The sequence below is a fragment of the Phocoena sinus genome, chromosome 3 (genome assembly GCF_008692025.1).
Source record: "Phocoena sinus isolate mPhoSin1 chromosome 3, mPhoSin1.pri, whole genome shotgun sequence".
NCBI lineage: Eukaryota > Metazoa > Chordata > Mammalia > Artiodactyla > Phocoenidae > Phocoena > Phocoena sinus.
Genome location: NC_045765.1, coordinates 114,393,382 through 114,415,240, shown reverse-complemented (window position 1 = coordinate 114,415,240; position 21,859 = coordinate 114,393,382). Strand labels below are relative to the sequence as shown.

The 21,859-nt window shown below is 37.7% G+C and overlaps 2 protein-coding genes across 4 annotated transcripts in view; one reads left to right on the top strand and one right to left on the bottom strand.

The window, feature by feature from the left end:
• Positions 1 to 64: 64 nt before the first annotated feature.
• On the top strand, positions 65 to 7,884 carry NSA2 (NSA2 ribosome biogenesis factor). The gene is made up of 6 exons (XM_032629031.1): positions 65 to 259; positions 2,051 to 2,238; positions 2,329 to 2,479; positions 4,264 to 4,443; positions 6,250 to 6,442; positions 7,637 to 7,884. Exons 1-6 carry the CDS (start codon positions 257 to 259, stop codon positions 7,702 to 7,704), a joined length of 783 nt encoding a protein of 260 aa, XP_032484922.1. The 5' UTR covers positions 65 to 256; the 3' UTR covers positions 7,705 to 7,884.
• A 923-nt stretch (positions 7,885 to 8,807) lies between these two features.
• FAM169A (family with sequence similarity 169 member A) overlaps positions 8,808 to 21,859 on the bottom strand; it is a 64,230-nt gene continuing 51,178 nt past the window's right edge. For all 3 annotated transcript variants that reach the window (XM_032629132.1, XM_032629134.1, XM_032629133.1), the window contains exons 11-13: positions 18,145 to 18,301; positions 14,256 to 14,459; positions 8,808 to 12,868 (exon numbers count right to left, since the gene is read on the bottom strand). In XM_032629132.1, coding sequence (XP_032485023.1) covers positions 12,320 to 12,868; positions 14,256 to 14,459; positions 18,145 to 18,301 — 910 coding nt within the window. In that variant the 3' untranslated portion in view covers positions 8,808 to 12,319. The remainder of the gene's footprint in view (positions 12,869 to 14,255; positions 14,460 to 18,144; positions 18,302 to 21,859) is intronic.

Genomic DNA, 21,859 nt, shown 5'->3' with positions numbered 1-21,859 from the left:
GGCGACGCCGCTTTTCACCACTTCCGGCGGTGCCCCACTCAAAAGCCGCCGGCCAGCAACTTCCGTCCTTCTAGCTGAACGTGGAGAACGGAGGCTCGGAACGGCTGTGTGGCGCTTTCTCTGGAGTCGGTCGAGTTACAAGCGTCCCTTTCCTGCTGCGGGTGGCTTGGAGTCGGCTCGTGGGTCTCTAAGACCAGAAAATTGAGAGCTTTTTCGCGCCCCGGCGGCTGCACCCGGTGGCTCGGCGGCCGTCACCATGGTGAGAAGGTCGCCTCGGGAGCTCGCCACTTAGGGCGTCAGAGGTGGCGGGGCCTGGGGGCCCAGGGGCGCTGGGGTTAGCGGTGAGGGGTGGTAGGCGGAAGTGAGGTGCAGTTGAGGGAATGAGAGTGGGGTGCGCTCCGAGGAGTGAAAACAACTTCAGTCTCGGGCCATAGAGTGGGGTATTTGCCCGAGCACAGGCTTTTAGAGCCAGACAGGTTTCACTCTTAAATTCCTGGCTTCGCCCAAAGTTGTGTGACCATCAGTGCCAGAGCCTAGTGATAACTCTATACCGTATAGGGTATAGAGGAAACCGAAGGTATGCCCTGCCACCGGCCAAGCAGCTAATGAATTGCAGAGCCGGGCTTATAGCCCAGATCTGACTGCCAGACCCTTTGTCTTTCTACTACATGTCTAATCTCTGTTTCTCTGCAAAGTGGCATTCCATATACCTTTTTCATGGTTGCTGCCAGGTGTATGTGATAGCAATTGAAAACACCACACAAGATACTTAGTACCTTGTTGAATGTTACATAGTATTATTCTCCGTGCTGGAGTTGGCTTTACACCGTTGTTTTATTTTTGTAGTCTTAAAGTACAAATAGACTGGGGCTGCGTGTTGAAATAAAACAATATTGGTATATAAGATAAAACAGGCACTTAAAAAGCGAAAGGGGATCCCATACATTGCTCATGAAACGCAAAATAGTACAGCTACCTTGAAAACAGTTGGGCGTATGTCCACACAAAGACTTATATGCAAATGTTTACTCACTAAGAACTGGAAACAACCCAAATATCCATCAACTGGTAAACGAATAAACAAACGGTGGTATATCCATAAAATGACTACTTGTCAAAAGAAATGAAGTATGGATACATGCAACAACATAGGAGAATCTCAAAAGCCTTATGCTAAGTGAAAGAAGCTAAATGCAAAAGGCTACATACTGTAGATTCCATTTACATTTCATTCTGGGAAAGGCAAAACTAGGACAATAGATATCAGATTGGAGATGGAAAAAGAGGATTGACTTCAAAGGGGAACTTTCTGGGGTGTTGGAAATATTCTCAATTTTGATTGTGGTGGTTACAGAGCTGTGTAGCTTGTCAAAACTTACAGCTGTATATCTACACCTAAGAAGGGCACACTTCATTGTATGTATGTAAATTATACTTCAATAAAACTGAGTAAAATGTTATTAAATTTTTAAAAAGTATGATGATGATATTGAAAGACCAGATTATCAATGTTAAGAAGAGAGAGATCCTAGAATTAGATCATCCCTTTTGTGGTCCAGTGGATTTTGGACAGTTGTCTTCAATGAACAGTAACTTTCACTGAATTTATTACAGATGTAAATCCTGATGCCTCATATCATTCAGGATCAAAATTTATTTAACTCACATCATGTGATTAGGCTTAATAGTGCAAGAGTTATTTAATCAAGTGATCAGTGGATGACCTAGGACCTTCTATACTTTATATGCTACTCAAAAGAAAGTATTTTAGGGCTTCCCTGGTGGCGCAGTGGTTGAGAGTCTGCCTGCCGATGCAGGGGACACGGGTTCGTGCCCCGGTCTGGGAAGATCCCACGTGCCACCGAGCGGCTGAGCCGGTGAGCCATGGCCGTTGGGCCTGCGCATCTGGAGCCTGTGCTCCACAACGGGAGAGGCCACAACAGTGAGAGGCCCGCGTACCGCAAAAAAAAAAAAAAAAAAAAAAGTATTTTAGAATAATTCTGTCAGTGATTTTTTTAAAATTAAAGTAACACTTCTTGCATCGTTATAGCCACAAAATGAATATATTGAGTTACACCGTAAGCGCTATGGATATCGTTTGGATTACCATGAGAAAAAGAGAAAGAAGGAAGGTCGAGAGGCTCATGAACGTTCAAAGAAGGCAAAAAAAATGATTGGTCTGAAAGCTAAGCTCTACCATAAACAGCGCCATGCTGAGAAAATACAAATGAAAAAGACGTAAGTGATCATTTATTTGTTGTACCAAGTTAGTCTTTCGAGTAATAATTATTAAAACCAATAATCCTGAATCTTTTTCATTCTTGGTAGTATTAAGATGCATGAAAAAAGAAACACCAAACAGAAGAATGATGAAAAGACTCCACAAGGAGCAGTACCTGCATATCTACTGGACAGAGAGGGACAGTCTCGAGCTAAAGTACTTTCCAATATGATCAAACAAAAACGGAAAGAGAAAGCGGTAAGCAATAAAAATTGAAGTCTTTATTTTTGTTGCCGTTGTTCATGAGAATTATTTAAATACATATTTGAGGTTCTTAGTTTTGTTTCTTCAGTTAAGTGGAAAAATGAAGTCCAACTATTCCCTTTATTTAGATGTTGAAGTCTTTGTAAGTTTCATTTTATATAAAATGTTTAATAAAAAAATGTGCTTTCTCATCATGAGAACATTCAACAGGATTTAAAATTTTTTTTAGAATGCCATGTGTCTTTAGTTTTAAAAAATTATTTAAAACAGCTTCTTATACTTGACAACTCCTAATGTTGTGCTGTTGTGGAGAAGGATACAACTGCTTCTTGTTTTTGCTGTCCTGCAGTGCCAAAACTGGTTAAAAAGTAGAATAGTGGAAAGCATCCTAAGTGATTTGACTTAGATAAAAATAGAGCAATTAAAAAAATAAATACTTCTGGGTTGCACTTGGTGTCAAATTAAGTTAAATTCTGCTAAAAGCAGAGAAAAAGACATAGATACTATTTTTAAGCACCTGTGGATAGATTGACAGAAATCTAGGTATCAGCAGAATATGCAGTATCTGCATTTAAAGAACTTAGTCTCCAGATTGGATTTTTAAAATCTTATTGCTTAGTTTTTGATATGTAAGTATCAAAATTAGAATGGTAGAACTTTAGCACCAAAAGAAACTTCAGAGATTATCTACTTAACCCCTCTTCATTTTACAGATGAAGAGACTGGAATCTAGGAGGTTGTAAATCACTCTTCACAGGCGCTTATCTGTGAAATGGTAGAGTTGCTTCTAGAACCTATGCCCTTAGTGATAGGTCCAGAATTCTTTCTACTGCCTTGCACTGCTTCCATTTTTTCATGGAATCTGCATTCTAGGGAGGTACAAAATATGGGGTGATGATTTCATCTTACTAGTAAATGTAATCTAAAAATCCATTCAAGGTAGAAATATAAAGATATGTTAAGAGGTGGAGACAGTTTACAATAATCAGGACATGGAAGCAACCTAAGTGTCCATCAACCGATGAATGGATAAAGAAGATGTGGCACATATATACAATGGAATATTGCTCAGCCATAAAAAGAAATGAAATTGAGTTATTTGTAGTGAGGTGGATGGGCATAGAGACTGTCATACAGAGTGAAGTAAGTCAGAAAAACAAGTACCGTATGCTAACACATATATATGCAATCTAAAAAAAAATTGGTTCTGAAGAACCTAGGGGCAGGACAGGAATAAAGATGCAGACGTGGAGAGTGGACTTGAGGACACAGGTTGGGGGAGTGGTGGGCTGGGACGAGGTGAGAGAGTGGCACGGACATATATACGCTACCAAATGTATAATGGCTGGCTGGTGGGAAGCAGCTACATAGCACAGGGAGATCAGCTTGGTGCTTTGTGACCACCTAGAGGGGTGGGGTAGGGAGGGAGACACAAGAGGGAGGGGATATGGGGATGTGTATATACGTATGGCTGATTCACTTTGTTATACAGTAGAAGCTAATGCACCATTGTAGAGCAATTATACTCCAATAAAGATGTTAAAAACAAAAGGTGGAGAAAGTCTTCCAGTTTTACCCTATTAACTATTTAGTAGTAAACTTAACTAGTTCCAATTAATTTCAGGAGACAGTGCAGATCTCTAGAAAAAAATTGAGCCAAAATGTTGTTGGTTACACAAAAAAGTGGATCTACTACTTTGTACAACTAAAAAATATTTGACTTTTTATTCTCATTGTCTTTTACTGACAATATAAATTTTAACTGTGGCCTGTTTTAGGGAAAATGGGAAGTCCCTCTGCCCAAAGTTCGTGCCCAGGGAGAAACAGAAGTATTAAAAGTTATTCGAACGGGAAAGAGAAAGAAGAAAGCCTGGAAGAGGATGGTTACTAAAGTTTGCTTTGTTGGAGATGGCTTTACTCGAAAACCACCTAAATATGAAAGATTCATTAGGCCAATGGTAAGACCCTGCTAGAGTGCAGTGGCTTAAATATCATTTCCTGTGTTAAACTGGATAAAGTACTTGACAGTTTCCTGAAATTCCTAAAACTGATAGAAGAGAACAGGTTGGAAGATGTTTTTAGGCTATTTTTGTTATTTTAAGCTATTGATGGAATTGGTTAGCACTCTTCCACTACTGTCAAGAACCTTGTCTTCAGCTTCATAGGCTATTTGAGATGAAAAAGAATTTTCATTACAGAGATTGTCAGTGAATCTTGACTTTTAAATGTGACATATTAGAATCTTCATTTTCCACAGTCATTTTACTCATTGAACAAGTGATCTACTATGTGCCTGACACTTGTCTTTGAGAACAGTTAGAGAATGAGTACAATTGTTTTTTCAAGAGTTAATTCCAGTTTAGTAAGGGAAGTATCTTAATGCTTTTGAAAATACTTAGTATGCAGTCATTGACAAAAGAGAATATTAAAATGGGACTTTAATTTCTGTTGACAGCAGTGATGGTCAAAACCAATCTCCTCTCTACCTCCCCAAATAAAATTGAAGATATATTTCTGCAGAATGTCTTTAAACAGAATGAATTAATCTGCCCACTGGATACCAGCCTGCTTACAAAAACAAAGAGGGGAAAGTTGGCAGTGTTACTCTAGCTCTCAACCTGAATAATTTTCAATGAATTAAAATGTTGTCAAACAGCCTGCTTCTATAAAAAAAAAAAGTTCTATTGGAACACAGCCGTGCCTGTTCATTTACATATTGTCTATGGCTATTTTTTTCTACAGTTTGAGCACAGTATTTGTAACAGAGACCATGTGGCCTGCAAAGCCTAAAATAAGAGCTTCACTATATGGTTATTTATAGAAAATGTTCACCCATCACTGGATTCCATCATGGACTCCCCTTATTTTGATTGTATATTCATAATCTTCTAAATACATTTTGGTAATCTTAACAAGTTCTACAGGGAGAGAATATACTAGTCAAGGTGTTCTAGGCTTTCTGTAGTTTGGTAGATACGTTTCTTATTGTGAATTAATCATATGGCATTCTGAATGTTATGTAAGCTTGACTAATGAGTCTGTTACTAAGAATCTGATTTACTGTCATTTGCCCCCTTCCCCCCATACAGGGAAAAATCAAATTTAAGAGATTGCAAAGTGTTGTGGCTTCTAAAGTGCCTTCACCCCAGAAGACTGTATCTAGGTGACTGGGTGAATCTGGTCTCTGTAACAGATCTCTCTGGGCTCTCTCCAGTTTTTGACTAGTATTAACCATCAACGTAAAGAAAGCTGACAATCTTTCATCATGGAAGGTGGCTGAAGTATACAGACTTGGAATCAAGATACTTACGTTTGATTCCACCCTCACACTATTTAGCCTGGGAACAAGTTATTTAACCTGCTGATCCTTGTTTTTATCGTTTAAAAAAAAATAGGGAGAGTTGTAAGGCTATCATGTTTAAATGGTGCTGTTTGTGAGCTCTAGCATAGTGCCTGGCATGTAGCAAGTCCTCAGGAAGTATAGGTAACTGGACAGGAGAAAATCTGAATATGATGCTAGGTAGCTGTTCCATGGTGAAAACTTTTCAGAAGTATGTGTTTGGGTTTTCCCCCCCCATACTTTTCCTGTTAACTGTGAGGTTTTTAGTCTGTAGAATTAATTCTAAGTATTTTCTTCGATGCCTTCAGATTAGACACTCAATCCTTTTGGGGCAGTGTGGGGAGATGATTGGAAAAGATAAGTAAAAAGGATCAATATTCATCATTAACATTTTCGACTCAAAACATTGTGTTTGACTTACTAGGGATTACGTTTTAAGAAGGCCCACGTAACACATCCTGAACTGAAAGCCACCTTCTGCCTGCCAATACTTGGTGTGAAGAAGAATCCCTCATCCCCACTATATACAGCTTTGGGTGTTATTACCAAAGGTACTGTTATTGAAGTGAACGTGAGCGAGTTGGGCTTAGTGACACAAGGAGGCAAGGTCATTTGGGGTAAGTACAATTTTGAATATGGGGCTGCTAATGTTATAATCCTAAGATAGAAGTTTTTAAGTTGACATAAAGTATAGAGCAAATTTTAATGCAGTTAAACTTGATGTGAATCAGATTTAAATCTTTAGGAAGAACACTGTAGAGTTATGAACGCAGTTCTTTTGTTTACTGGTTTCAGTTACGTAAGGTTTACTACATTGCTAGATATTTTTTTGATGCTTTTTATTTAAAAAGATATGAGAAAAGCAGATGGGAAATTGTAACTGAAAAATATTGGAAGAAAATAAATTGCCCACAAATGGGGGAAGGGAGGCAGACAGCGAACACTGTAGCCACACTATTTCAGTAATAATTAAAGCCTGAAATATGTCATGCAACAATTTTAATTTTCTTCATTTTCTTAGTTTTCTGCTTTCAGTACCCAGATATTTCTAAACTTTAATGTTCTTTGAAACATTGTTCTTTTAAACTGTATAGCTTCTTGTCTGAATCTTCAGTATGAGTCATTGGCACATACTTCATGTTAGTTGACCTCGGTTGTTTGTTTTAAATAAATTTATTTTGGGGCTGCATTGGGTCTTTGTTGCTGCGGGCGGGCTTTCTCTAGTTGTGGTTAGCCGGGGCTACTCACTGCGGTGGCTTCTCCTATTGCGGAGCACGGGCTCCAGGCGCGCGGGCTTCGGTAGTTGGGGCACGTGGGATCAGCAGTTGTGGCGCACAGGCTTAGCTGCTCTGCGGCACGTGGGATCTTCCTGGGCCAGGGCTCGAACCCGTGTCCCCTGCATTGGTAGGCGAATCTCAACCACTGCGCCACCAGGTAAGTCCCTTGACCTCGGTTTTAAAATAGGTTAAATTGATTTGAAACTTAGTTAATACTTGATGCTTTTTCCAGCAAGAATCGTGTGGAAAAGGAGCATTGCTCAGGTCAATCCATAAAGGCTTGTTAATATAACATAGTAACAGAATGAAGCTAGCCACCATTTATAAAAACAATATTTATATAAAAATTGTATGGAGAACTCAAGCTTGGTCTTGAGTGATTTCATTTTATAAAATCTCATTTATATACTATGGTCGTCCATTTTTTCTTTCTTAAAAGTGGTAACTGTAAATAATTTGGGCAAAGATTGTATGTATTCTTTAAAGGTAATTTTTATTAGCTAACATCCCTCCTTTTTGTTTTGTTTTCCTTAGGAAAATATGCCCAGGTTACTAACAATCCTGAAAATGACGGATGCATAAATGCAGTCTTACTGGTTTGACAGCAGATACATACAAATAACTCCTTATAATTATTGAAGACTACACACCAATCAGGAAACCATTACTCTGATATTTCTGAATACTGCCAATCAGCCTTACATGTCTGCAGTCATCAAGAAAACTATTTATTCTATTGTTTAAAAAAAAAAAGATTAAAATGGCCTAGTTTTACAAATTGGTCTTTTGCGTCTGTTTAGCGTTTAGATGTTCATCAAATTGCATGATTAAAAAATCAATTATAGAAATATCCTACTTCATCAGTATCTGTATTAATAAGTGGTACTAAGCAGTGTAGATCTGTCATTATTGGAAAAGCCAGTGCAGTCGAAAACACATTTTATCAAAGGTTTGTGCACACTTAACTGTGAGGAATAAGCCAAGAAACTTTGTCACATCTAAGACCTTACCTGAGGTCTCCTCCTCCTCACTGTAGATTATTAATCCTAAGAAATGTAGCATTAACACAGCATTTTAATGAAAATATAAAGTATATGAGAAGGCATACTACACTATAAAGTTCAAAAGAACTTAGATAAAACTTTTTACTTCTAATTATTCCTATAGTAAGTCAGGGAATTAGTATTTTAAACATTTCCCCCCTCTCATTCATCATATATAATGCCATATACTTGGAACTGTATTTTCTACTCAAGATAGATACATGAAAAAAATACCAACCAAAATGTTTATACTTTTAGCATTTCCTGTATTCTAAACTTAGGGTAGTATATTTATATTTTTAAAGTGGTAAAAATTTAAGTAATTCCAGGTAAAATAGTTTTAAAAAGAAAAAGGCTGCACTGATGCCCTTAAAGAGAAATTTATTGGCAGTTACTTAGATAATATTAAAAAGGTCATGTTTTAGTCAAAAGCACATTTATGATTTGAGTTATGTTTGTGACTTTGAGCTTTAGGGTGTATATATATTATAATTACATTAATTGTTTTCAATTCTGTTTATTTTTTTTAAGTCTGTCTTGAAAGTACAACCAATGTGATTGTGCCTTAAACGAAATCAGTGTCTAAACAAATTCAATATCTAAACACGTCTTCACCAGTGAACTTAGGGGAAAGGGAAGGAATTTCAAAACACAGACCAGGAAACAATCACAAAATATAGGTTTAATTACTACTGTTAAAAATAAAAAAAAAAAAAAATTAGGAAAAAAGAAACTACCAAGAAAACAAACGTAAGTACTTGAGTAAGTCTTGCTATTGTGAATAATGTAACATCTTTTCTAAATTGTATAAACACAGTAGAAGTTTTAGAACACACAGACACTAAGGAAAAGAAAGGCTAGTTCCTTGGGAATTACTATCCAGTATGATACAATTACTTCAGGATAACAGAAGCAGAACCTTCCTTACAATTAGATTTTAACAAATGATTTTGCCGCTAATAGAAATGGGGAATGTGTGAATGACAAATTTTGGAGGGTGAAAGAAAAAAAATCTACTGAAGGTAAGCACTGGATACAGAACTGAGGTGTGCTTATTTTTCACAACCAAAAATAAGCAAGTTAAACTATCTGTACAAATAAAGCTTGATACTAAGTATGCAAACAGAAGCATAAACATTTGTAACTAATCACACCCATGAAAGACTGGGTTAACACTTCAAACACGGTATTGCAACTAGTGGACATACAAGGCAGAAATTTCTAAAATACTGTTACACAGATGAGTAATGTTAGTATAAATTCTTTATTTACATTAAAATCTGTTTCAGTTTGCTGGTGTGACCAAACCTTAGAAGGTAATCCCTAAGGGTAAATCAGAATGTAAGAGCAGATATTTAGATACCAGGTAAAGGCTCAATTCGAGGCAATCATAAACCTTCAAGATATTTTTCTAAAGTCACTGAAACCATTTTAGGTGGTGTTCTGGTGGTCAGCTAAAAGTGAACCATTAATCACTAGTAGTTTTTATCCTTGCCATGATAATTTTCTGCACTGAATGGAAACACCATGAATAGAGACACATTTTAAGTAGTAGAAGATTGACATTCTGTCATGCTATTTGATTTTATAAAAAATCATAATAGACCCTCTCACTGTTAAAAGTTGTAGAGGAACTTTATAATAAATTCTTAAATATATTTCTGTGATGTCTAGCAATTGAATAAACTTGAAAGTAGAACTAAAATTTTTGCTAATTGCTTTATATTACACAAGGAAATATATATGTATTTACACAAACTGAACTGAACTCCCTTCTCCACAAATAAGACTTCTAAACAGAAAAAAGTTCACAAAGGACTATAGAATGTGACTGGACACTTAACAACTAGACTACCTGGTTGAAATCAGATTTCAGTCCTCTGTCATTCTCAGAGTTTTTCTAATGCCTTTTGCAAAAAGTACAAGTAATGTAAGTTTTATTTAGATTCCTTATTGAGGATAAATTGTTATAAATTCTACACTCACTCACTGAGCGTAGAACTCATTGTTACTGAACATGAAAGTTAGGTTTTTTTCATGTGACCTAACTTTCCTCTACCAACTATAAACTCCAAAATAACATTTTCTGTCAGAGATAATATGGACAAAAATTGTGTGCGGAACAGAAAGTTTTCAAACTGCTTAAAATGCACCTACTGTTTAAACCAAACAAGTTTAACAAGTTTAAATTTATACTGCGAGTCCTTAGTGGTCATATAAATAAACATCTCTTTTTTGTAAACCTCAGCAACTATATTCACACATCGAGTTGTCATCGAGTTAAACTACACCTTTTTAAAGAAAGTACTTTAAAGAGAACAATGAAGAATCCAAGTAAAAAAGTAGGTGTTAGGTTTTTAAATCTATTTTAAGAAATTAAAAATGGAAAGGTTAAGAATTTACTAAATCCTTATTTCCCTAATTGTGGTATTAACAAAAATTTCTCACAAAATGTATAAAACAGCATAAACATTCAACAGGTAACACTAATATTAGTCATACTTATTCTTTCACTTGATTAGCATTTGTTGGGAAAACAAATGGCCGAAGTGCTTAATTTTCATTTAGAATGGAATAATCTGGCCTAACTGACCCATAATTAAAGAAAATAGTAGAGGATACAAGTATTCAAAATTTTACACGAATAAGGAGGGTTTGCTATTTTGTCTGCTAAAGATTTTTACCTCAACTTTAAATCTTCCTAAAATGCCAACATCCCAAAATAAAATTTAGTATCATCTGACTGTAGACTGAATAAACCTTCAACCTCAATCCTTAGCACCTCAAATAATGACACAAAGTCATAACATTTTTTTTTCATATAAGGACCAAGCAGTTTTAAAAACAATCTAAATGGCCTCAAAGCATTCTCAAACTTACATGAAAATTTGAGTACACATAATACTTCCAAAGAGTAGGACTGTTTTAAGATTCTCTTTGGATTCTAAGGATAACCATTTTGTTCATTTTTAAATAAATTATTATACAAAAATAAACAATTGAGGATGTTCTTTGTTTTTAGTTTACCCAGGCAAAGGCAACCACAATGTACACACAGGCTAGATTGTAACCTGTCCGCACAGAACAAATCAAGAGCGAGCAAGCCAAAAGGGACAAACGAAGCCTCCAATCTGATTTAAGCTCTTGTGACTATGGCTCCTAGAGCAGCTTATTCCTGCCATCTAGGTCTAAGATTGTGGGGCGCAGTTCCAAACCTACCAAAAATGGAAGCCAAGGGCATAAGCTGGCAGGCAGGCAAAAAGATCTTTTGACAGGAATCACTCCATAAGTTAGGGAAGTGGATGAAAGTGAGGGGAATATAATGAAGATTCTAGAATAAAGGCAGTGGCAGGATTAAGGAGAAGCCTTAGGAAGGGTTCTCACACTTCTAAAGTATACATGTTAACTGGGTGAGGACAAAAGTACAGTCCCCAGATTCAAATGAAATTTTAAATAATTATACGAGTGCCTACAGGCCAGAGTTAAATCCCTAGCAGTACTGTTAATATCAGATGTTATCAAGAGTGAACTGGAAACAGATTTTGTTTGTGCCTTTCCACAGACATTGAAGTCAAAGGAAGAAACTGCACCTACAACTAAGAACTAAGAGGCCAAAATACCACCTTCATAAACCTTTGACCATAAATGTCCAAATTTGTGCTCTCATTTAGTTGAAGTTGCATTTATCCTAATTTACTGACATTTTTGTTTAAGCATGCCTACATTTTAAAAAATGGTGATTAGTTTTGAAATTTAAATCTTCTAGAACCTTCACCAAGATTACTATTAAAACCCTTAGTATAAAAGATTTCTGTGATCCTTACAATTGATGGAAACCCTACTACTTTCACATTTTTTAATTTATATTTTGTGAAATATTAATGGTCAGATATCCCCAATTGCTAAAGAAAATATAGTATGATCTGGTTTCCCAAAATCGAAACATGGTTAATAAAAATAAAAAAAATTGTATTTACACAAAATAGCCTGAAAAATTAAAAAGAACGGTGAATCCTAGGTCCTACAGGGGAGGGAAAAGCGGCATCATAAATAAGTTCAAATTGAAAATTTGGAGTTTTTATCCTGTGCCCCATGCTATTTATTAACTGCCATATTTTAAAAACAACAATTACGTTACAAAGAAGAGGATTTATCATCCACATTTCTTCCTCATTCAGGTCAGCTTGGCTTTCTTCTTCGCAGGTCCTTTGTGCCCTTTGGCCTTTCTTCTTAAATTCCGCCTGTCGACCACAGGCACTTCCACTTCTATCTCCTCTGAGCTGCTATCCACAGTCTTCTCTGTTGACTGTGTCAACTGATCCAGCTGCTCAGAAGATGCTTCAGACTGCTCCTCTGACTGGTTCTTCTGTCCTGCATTCTGTGAAAATGGCACATCTTCAAGTTCAACCTCTATTAAAGAGCTCTGAGGAAGAGCTGGAGATGTTTCCTGGGGCTCAGCTACCCCCTCCTCACCCTGGTCTTCCAATGAGGCAGTAGTGTTGGGTGATACATTTTCAGGAATCGATTCTTCAGAAAATTCAGTTATCACGGAGTTTGGAAAACCACTGTCGGACCGTTCTTCATTTGGGATAGTAGCTACATTGTCTGAACTCCCAAAATGTGCTTTCTTTCTTGAAACTAGAGGCAGCCTCTCTTCAGTGTGCCCCTTGTCATCAGATGGGCCTTCATCTAGCAACATTTCTGAGTCAGTTACATGTGAAGTCTAAAAACAAAAAACCCGGTGAACAACTTTTGCAATATAGTTCTTACATAAATTATTCTCAGACACTAATATGCAATGACCCTGAACCACATTTTAAAGAATTCAGTACTCACTACTTTTGTTAATCATGTGCACATGTTCTGAATACAGCTCAATTTCTTCGAAACTGTCTTACATGATAATTTGGATTCATTAAGTTCTTGCTTTAAAGATGCAATAAAAGTAATGATTTTACCCCAAAAAGTACTTAAGGCACAAACTTTATGTCAAGATTCTTCAAAACCATGAATCAACTCAGTTTTTAGTTTCCTGGTGTTACTGGAGCCAGAACCGAGAATCCTGGGACTTGACACTGTGCTACCCCACTGAGTTTGACTATTAGGTGAAAGGTGAGGGCAGCGAAAATTTTATTCATGTAATTATGTGAGACACTGATAAAACAATGCTATACAAGAGTTTTTTACCCTTAAATTGGAATATTCAAAAGTAGAAATTAAATTTCCTTTTCGATGTGGCACCTATATATACAATGGAATATTACTCAGCCATAAAAAAAGAATGAAATCTTGCCATTTGCAACAACATGGATGAACTTAGAGGGGATTATGCTTAGTGAAATAAGTGAGACAGAGAAAGACAAAAACCGTATGATCTCATTTATATGTGGAATCTAAAAAACAAAACAAAATGAAAACAGACTCAGATAAAAAGAACAAATAGGTGGTTGCCAGAACAGAGGGAGTGAGGGGACTGAAAGAGGTATGGGATTAAGAGGTACAAACTTCCAGTTACAAAATAAACCACGGGGATATAATATATAGCATGAGGAATATGGTCAACAAATATTGTAATAACTTTATATAGGGAACAGATGGTTACTGGACTTACAGTGGTGATCATTTCATAATGTATGCAAAATCAAATCACTATGTACTACACATGAAACTAATATTGTACATCAACTATATTTCAACAAAAACAAATAATTAAATTTCTTTCAAAATATTCCATCAAGTTTTCCCCACTAATCTAATCTGTCTCCCTAATTAAAACAAATTAAAATGACAGTACTGGTCACAGACTATGTAAGTAATAGGTATTCAAATATTTGGTAAATAATGCTTTACCCATTTTTCTGAGCATTTCCTAAATCTACAAAGTGAAACTCATTTTGTCACCATAAGTCAGACGAATGAAGTTACAAAGATTTGAATTTTAAAAAACATTACTGATTGCATCTTCTTAAAACACCCAATGTAGTAAAATATATTTTTCCTGAAGGACTGTACATGTTAAAGTAGAGGAAGATATATATCCCACACTGCCCTAGCCAAGTCACCAACACTGGACACTATAACTATAAAAAATTAGGATATTTCTCCATTACCTTATCCTGTGCAACAGCCTCAGGAGATTTTGAAGATTCTACCACGAGTGGAACAAGATTTGTAGAGTCTTCACCGGAATTAAAAGACTGCAATTTTAATTCTTCACCTAAAACTTCGCTAGTGGAGTCCTCCTCTTCTGTTATAAGTGAAGTCTTAAGAGTATCATCCATTATCTCACCATTCATAGGCTCTGATTCAGATTCCTACACCATCGAGGGCAAAAAAAGTCAGGACAAAATTACAGATTAACTTACTTGTCATACAAGGTGGGTCCATTCTCAGTCGCCCTGTCATGCACCAGGACTCAAGATACATTCTACCACGTTACAGGACACAGGTTAAGGAACAGCAGAGTCAGTAAGAGAAAAGAATCCATAAGTACCCCAATTTCCCTCTGTTCTCATGGAGAAAAGACAGGACCAGGATGCTCTATGGATCCAGTGTGGGTCTGAGATTCAGTGAAGAGACCCTGCCTCCTTCTTTCTCTTCCTCCATATAGGGCAGTGACAGGAAGAACCTTTTCAGTAAAAAGCCACCAGAGAATGTCTAGATTTGGTGCCAGCTCTTTACAGAACATCAGCTGCTCGGCACTCGGAATCCCTGGGGCCCCTGGGAAGTCACAGTTTAGCATGCAGGGGGAGGAAGCAGTAGCAGTCTTGTGGGAAGCTTCTTGCTGGGAGGAGAGAGCCCTCAGTCTTAGTGAGCTCATCCTCCTGTCAACAAAGGGTCATCTTTGAACAATACTGCTCCTTAAATCACATTAAAATATGGAAAAGCGATTTGATAACACTAAGTCTCCAATTTCTGAAACTCCTCCTCCAAGGTTTATCAATTTACAAGATTTTCATTAACATCTAATATTTCTAATTAATCCTAATGACATTCTAATAATTAGAGATCATTTTATTTAATTATCATTTAAAAAATTAGAACACTGGGCTTCCCTGGTGGCGCAGTGGTGAAGAATCCGCCTGCCAATGCAAAGGACACGGGTTCGAGCCCTGGTCCGGGAGGATCCCACATGCTGTTGAGCGGCTAGGCCCGTGTGCCACAACTCTGAGCCTGCGCTCTAGAGCCCACAAGCCACAACTACTGAGCCCGCATGCTTAGAGCCCATGCTCCGCAGCAAGAGAAGCCGCTGTAATGAGAAGCCCATGCACCGCAACGAAGAGTAGCCCCCGCTCACCACAACTAGAGAAAGTCCACTAACAGCAAAAAGACCCAATGCAGCCAAAAATAAAATAAATTTAAAATAAATTAAAAATAAAATAAAAATTAGAACACTGATGCACTCAAATTTTAAGAAATAGACTTGGCTGGATTATATAGAACCCCTGAAATCATATAATGAATGTTTTCCTAAGGGATACTGAAATCACAGAATTAGAAAAATTAATCTGGCCAGAGAGTACAAAGAATAAAGTGCACACAGAAGGTAATTATAATAAAACTCACAAAAGGACCAACTACGGTAAGAGAAATGTTAAAAGGAAGAAAATGAGAAAGATATAGCAAAAATTTTTATAAAAAAAACCAGAATTTTGGTGAGTAACTACAAGTGAGAAGCAACAGAAGAGAAAAACTCAGTCCTTCAAGTTCTAGGTTTGGGAACAGAATGAAAAATAAGAAATAGGAAAAAAGGCTCAATAGAGAAGTGATAGGAAAGAACAGAGATGTTAAAATTTAAGATGATAAAAGACATCTGTCTAAACAGAAATATTCAGAAGGCAAGTAATACTGAAGTCTGGATCAATATTGAAAGTCTGGAGTTATTGGTCATCCCCACAGAGATGACCATTCAGCCATTAGACTAGATGAATTTTCAAAAGAGAAGCATGAACAAAAGAGCAGAAAGTCAAGAACTGAGTCTTCTAGAATGTCCACAAATACAGGGGGAAAAAAAAGGAAGCAGAAGAGTCAAAAAGCAAATAAATAAAACCAAAACAAAACTTCAGAGAGAGGAAAACCAAGAAACCAGAACACAACAGTGTTAAAGCCAGGGTACTAGAGAATCCGGAGGAGGAGAGAGTAGTCAACCTAGGTAAGGAAACCCACCAGAATTGAGTGAAAGTGTCACTGGTGACCTACAAGAGTAGGTACTCACATGTATTGTTGGACAAAAGAAACAGGTTACATGAAGGATGTACAGTATAATCTTAAATTTAAAAAGAAAAACAACCACAAAAATATACATTCCCGTAGACATCTAGAAGCATATAAATCTCTTTTATAAAATATGTGTTTGTGGCTTCCCTGGTGGCGCAGTGGTTGAGAGTCCGCCTGCCGATGCAGGGGACGCGGGTTCGTGCCCCGGTCCAGGAAGATCCCACATGCCGCGGAGCGGCTGGGCCCGTGAGCCATGGCCGCTGAGCCTGCGCGTCCGGAGCCTGTGCTCCGCAACGGGAGAGGCCACAACAGTGAGAGGCCCGCATACCGCAAAAAAAAAAAAAAAAAAAAATGTGTTTGTTTCCCTAATTTTTACAAGAAGAGAAAAAATGTCATTTAAAAATACAATTTCGGGGCTTCCCTGGTGGCGCAGTGGTTGAGAGTCCGCCTGCCGATGCAGGGGACGCGGGTTCGTGCCCCGGTCTGGGAGGATCCCGCATGCTGCGGAGCGGCTGGGCCCGTGAGCCATGGCCGCTGGGCCTGCGCGTCCGGAGCCTGTGCCCCGCAATGGGAGAGGCCGCAGCGGCGAGAGGCCCGCGTACCGCAAAAAAAAAAAAAAAAAAAAAAAAAAAAAAAAAATACAATTTCATGAAGTAGAGGAAACAGGAGCTAAATTGGAGCAAGTTAATAAATAAAATCAGTAATGCAGTTTCACTTGCTTAGCTCCTGGCTGGACCTGACAAACAGGTAAAAGATTTTTAAAGAAACTTAAGTATGTTTCAAAGAAGAAATAAGGAATCTGTAAGAGAGGAAAAGATTGAAGATATTAAAGAAAAAGAAGGATAGGAAATAGAGAAAATGAAAAAAGAAATGAAGCCAGATAAAGAGTTTTTTACTCAGTCACAAAGGATTTTCCTCCTTGTTTTCTAGTCGTAAAAAAAAATGAATTGTTATTTTTCTAGGAATTTGTAAATCAACTGTAGTCAAATACATATGTTTTGTTCTGGACAACTAATTCTATCCTTCTAACCAAAATAGGGGTGCAATTTAGGGCTTGTTGGACATTAAGGCGTTCTAACTGGTTTTATAAGGTAGACCTCTTATAGTCACATTTGTCACTTCTTAAGTACGTTTAATTCTACAAATTAATTTGTATTTTAAATACACTGAGGGACATTACTAACTAAACATCCTCTATTTTATCTTTGCAATATGTCAAACTTTATAAACTCAGTTTGAAATATAAAATACTTGTAACTTTATCCTCTACTTCCTGACCTTGCTTTAGACATATATGTTTTTTTTTTTTTTTTTTAATTTATTTTGGCTGTGTTGGGCCTTCGTTGCTGCACGCGGGCTTTCTCTAGTTGCAGCAAGCAGGGGCTACTCTTCATTGCAATGTGCAGGCTTCTCACTGCGATGGCTTCTCTTGTTGCAGAGCACGGGCTCTAGGCTCACGGGCTTCAGTAGTTGCAGCACATGGGCTCAGTAGTTGTGGCTCGCGGGCTATAGAGCACAGGCTCAGTAGTGTGGCACACGGGCTTAGCTGCTCCGTGGCATGTGGGATATTCCTGGACCAGGGCTCGAACCCATGTCCCCCGCATTGGCAGGCGGATTCTTAACCACTGCGCCACCAGGGAAGTCCTGACACATATGCTTTTTAACATTAAATACAATTTCTACTAAGAGTCTAAAATACATCGTTATGCTTTTCTAACAATATATGACTAAGAAAGTTAAATTTTACTTCCATTCATTTTATTTAATAAGTGAATCTCCTACCTTTTCACCTTCTTGCTTTTCCAGGCCTTGCTGGGTTTCTGGTGCTGGTCGAACATTTTTATCACTACTTTCATCCTCAAATTCAATCACACTCGGTTCAGGTTCTTCTTCCAAGAATTCTTCTGAGCTCTCTGATGTTCGTGCAGTAGACTCCAATCTACAAAACCAAAGAAAATCATTCTTACTTGTTTTATTAAAGTTGAATATAAAATTTCAGGAATCTGTTAATCAAGTAACACTTTAGAGAATCAACTAAGTGTTGTTCAGACAACAACTTCAAATTTTACAGGTCCAAAACCAACCTCTTCATCTTCTTACAAGTTTGTTCTCTTTCCTACCTTGTTCTCCAGTTCGATCACCACCTTTTCAATTATGTAAACTAGACCTTTCTTTTGCTCTATCTATATTGATTGGATCTTACTCTCCTAGAATGAGCATACATCTCAGCTTACCTGGGACAGTCCAGTTTACAACTTTTGTCCCAGCACTGGCATAATTACGGGCATCCCTCATTTTATTGCACTCTGTTTTACTGCATTTTGAAGATACTATGTTTTTACTAATTGAAGGTTTGTGGCAATCCTGTGCTAAGCAAGTCCACTGAAGCCATTTTTCCAACAGTATTTGCTCACTTCATGTCTGTGTCACGTTTTGGTAATTCCCACAATACTCTGAACTTTTTTTGTTATTATTATATTTGTTACAGTGATCTGTGATTAGTGATGGTTGATGTTACAATTTTAATTGTTTCTAGGTGCCACAGGTTACACATATGACAAACTTTTTCTGTAATGAATTTTTTTATTGGAGTATAGTTTACTTACAATGTAGCGTTAGTTTCTGCTGTATAGAAAAGTGAATTGGTTATACATATACCTATGTCCAGTCTTAAGATAGCAAACTTAACTAATAAATGTTGTGCGTGTTCTGACTATTGAAACTGATTGGCCATTCCCCATCTCTCTCCCTCTCTTTGGGCCTCCCTATTCCCTGAGACACAACAATACTGAAATTAGGCCAATTAATAACCCTGCAATGGCTCTAAGTGTTCAAACGAAAGGAAGAGTCACACGTCTTCTCACTTTAAATCAAAAGCTAGAGATGATTAAACTTAGTGAGAAAGGCATGTTGAAAGCTGAGATAGGTAGAAAGCTATGTCTCTTGTGCCAAACAGTTAGCCAAGCTGTGAATACAAAGCAAAAGTTCTTGAAAAAAATTAACGGTGCTACTCTAAATGAACACACCAGTGATAAGAAAGCAAAACAGCCTTATTGCCGATATGAAGAAAAGGTTTTAGTGGTCTGGCTAGAAGATCAAACCAGCCACAACATTCCCTTAAGCCAAAGCCTAATCCAGAACGAGGCCCTAACTCTCTTCAATTCTATGAAGGCTGAAAGAGGTGAGGATGCTACAGAAAAGGAGTCTGAAACTAGCAGAGGTTGGTTCATGAGGTTTAAGGAAAGAAGCTCTCTCCGTAACAGTGCCAGGTGAAATAGCTAGTGCTGATGTAGAAGCTGTATCAAGTTATCCAGAAGATCTAGCTAAGATAATGAATGAAGGTGGCTACACTAAACAACAGATTTTCAATGCAGACAAAAACCCCTATTGGAACAAGATGTCATCTAGGACTTTCAGGGCTAGAGAAGAGAAGTCAATTCCTGGCTTAAACTTTCAAAGGACATCCAAAATATATAAACAGCTCATGAAGCTCAATATTAAAAAAAACAAACAACCCAATCAAAAAATGGGCAGAAGACCTAAATAGACATTTCTTCAAAGAAGACATACAGATGGCCAAGAGGCACATGAAAAGCTGCTCACGTGCTCACTAATTATTAGAGAAATGCAAATCAAAACTACAATGAGGTAACACCTCACACTGGTCAGAATGGGCATCATCAGAAAATCTACAAGCAACGAATGCTGGAGAGGGTGTGGAGAAAAGGGAACCCTCTTGCACTGTTGGTGGGAATGTAAATTGATAAAGCCACTATGGAGAACAGTACAGAGGTTCCTTAAAAAACTAAAAACTGAATTACCATATGAACCAGCAATCCCACTACTGGGCATATACCCAGAGAAAACCATAATTCAAAAAGACACATGCACCCCAATGTTCACTGCAGCACTATTTACAATAGCCAGGTCATGGAAGCAACCTAAATGCCCATCAACAGATGAATGGATAAAGAAGATGTGATACATATACACAATGGAATATTACTCAGCCATAAAAAGGAATGAAACTGGGTCATTTGTAGAGACGTGGATGGATCTAGAGACTGTCATACAGAGTGTAGTAAGTCAGAAAGAGAAAAACAAATATCATGTATTAACGCATGTTTGTGGAATCCAGAAAAACGGTAGGGGAACCAGTTTGCAAGGCAGAAATAGAGACACAGATGTAGAGTACAAACGTATGGACACCAAGGGGGGGTGGCGGGGGTGGGGGGGCAGGGGGGGATGAATTGGTGATTGGGATTGACATGTATACACTGATGTGTATAAAATGGATGACTAATAAGAACCTGCTGTATATAAATAAATAAATGTAGCACAGCCACAGATGTATCCACCCACTTTAAAAAAAAAAAAGTTTCAAAGGACAAGCTGACTCTCTTGCTAGGCACTAATGCAGCTGGTGACTTGAAGTTGAAGCCAGTGCTCATTTACCATTCTGAAAATCCTAGGGCCCTTAAGAATTATGCTAAATCTACTCCATTGTCCTCCATAAATGGAACAACAAAGCCTGGATGACAGCACACCTGTTGACAACGTAGTTTACTGAATATTTAAAGTCCACTGTTAAGACCTATTGCTCAGGAAAAAAAAATTTCTTTCAAAATGTGACTGCTCATTGACAATGTATCTGGTCACCCAAGAGCTCTGATGGAGATGTACAATGAAATTCATGTTGTTTTCATACCTGCTAACACACCATCCATTCTGCAGCCCATGGATCAAGGAAGCATTTCGACTTTGAAGTCTTATTATTTAAGAATTATAGTTCATAAGGCTATAGTTGCCACAGAGATTCCTCTGATGGATCTGGGCAAAGTCAATTGAAAACCTTCTGAAAAAGATTAACCATTCTAGATGCCAATATGAACATTCATAATTCACGGGAAGAGGTCAAATATCAACATCACCAGGAGTTTGGAAGAAGTTGATTCAAACCCTCATGGATGACTTTGAGGGGTTCGAGACTTCAGTGGAGGAGGTCACTGAAGATGTGGTAGAAATAGCAAGAGAATCAGAATTAGAAGTGGAGCCTGAAGATGTGACTGAATTGCTGCAATCTCAAGATAAAACTTTAATGGATGAAGAGTTGCTTATTGTGTATGAGCAAAGAGAGTGATTTCTTGAGATGGAATCCACTCCTGCTGAAAATGCTGTGAAGATTGTTGAAATGACAAAGGATTTAGACTATGACATAAACTTAGTAGACGAAGCCACATCAGGGTTTGAGAGGACTGACTCCAATTCTGAAAGAATTTCTACTGTGGGTAAAATGCTATCAAACGGCATCGCATGCTACAGAGAAATCGTTAGTGAAAGGAAGAAGTCAGCCAATCTATGTGGCAAAGTTCATGGCTGTCTTATTTAAGAAATGGCCACAGTCAGCCCAACCTTCAGCAATCACCTCCCTGATCAGTCATCAGCCACCAACATTGAGGCGAGACCCTCCACCAGCAAAAAGATTACGACTCATTGA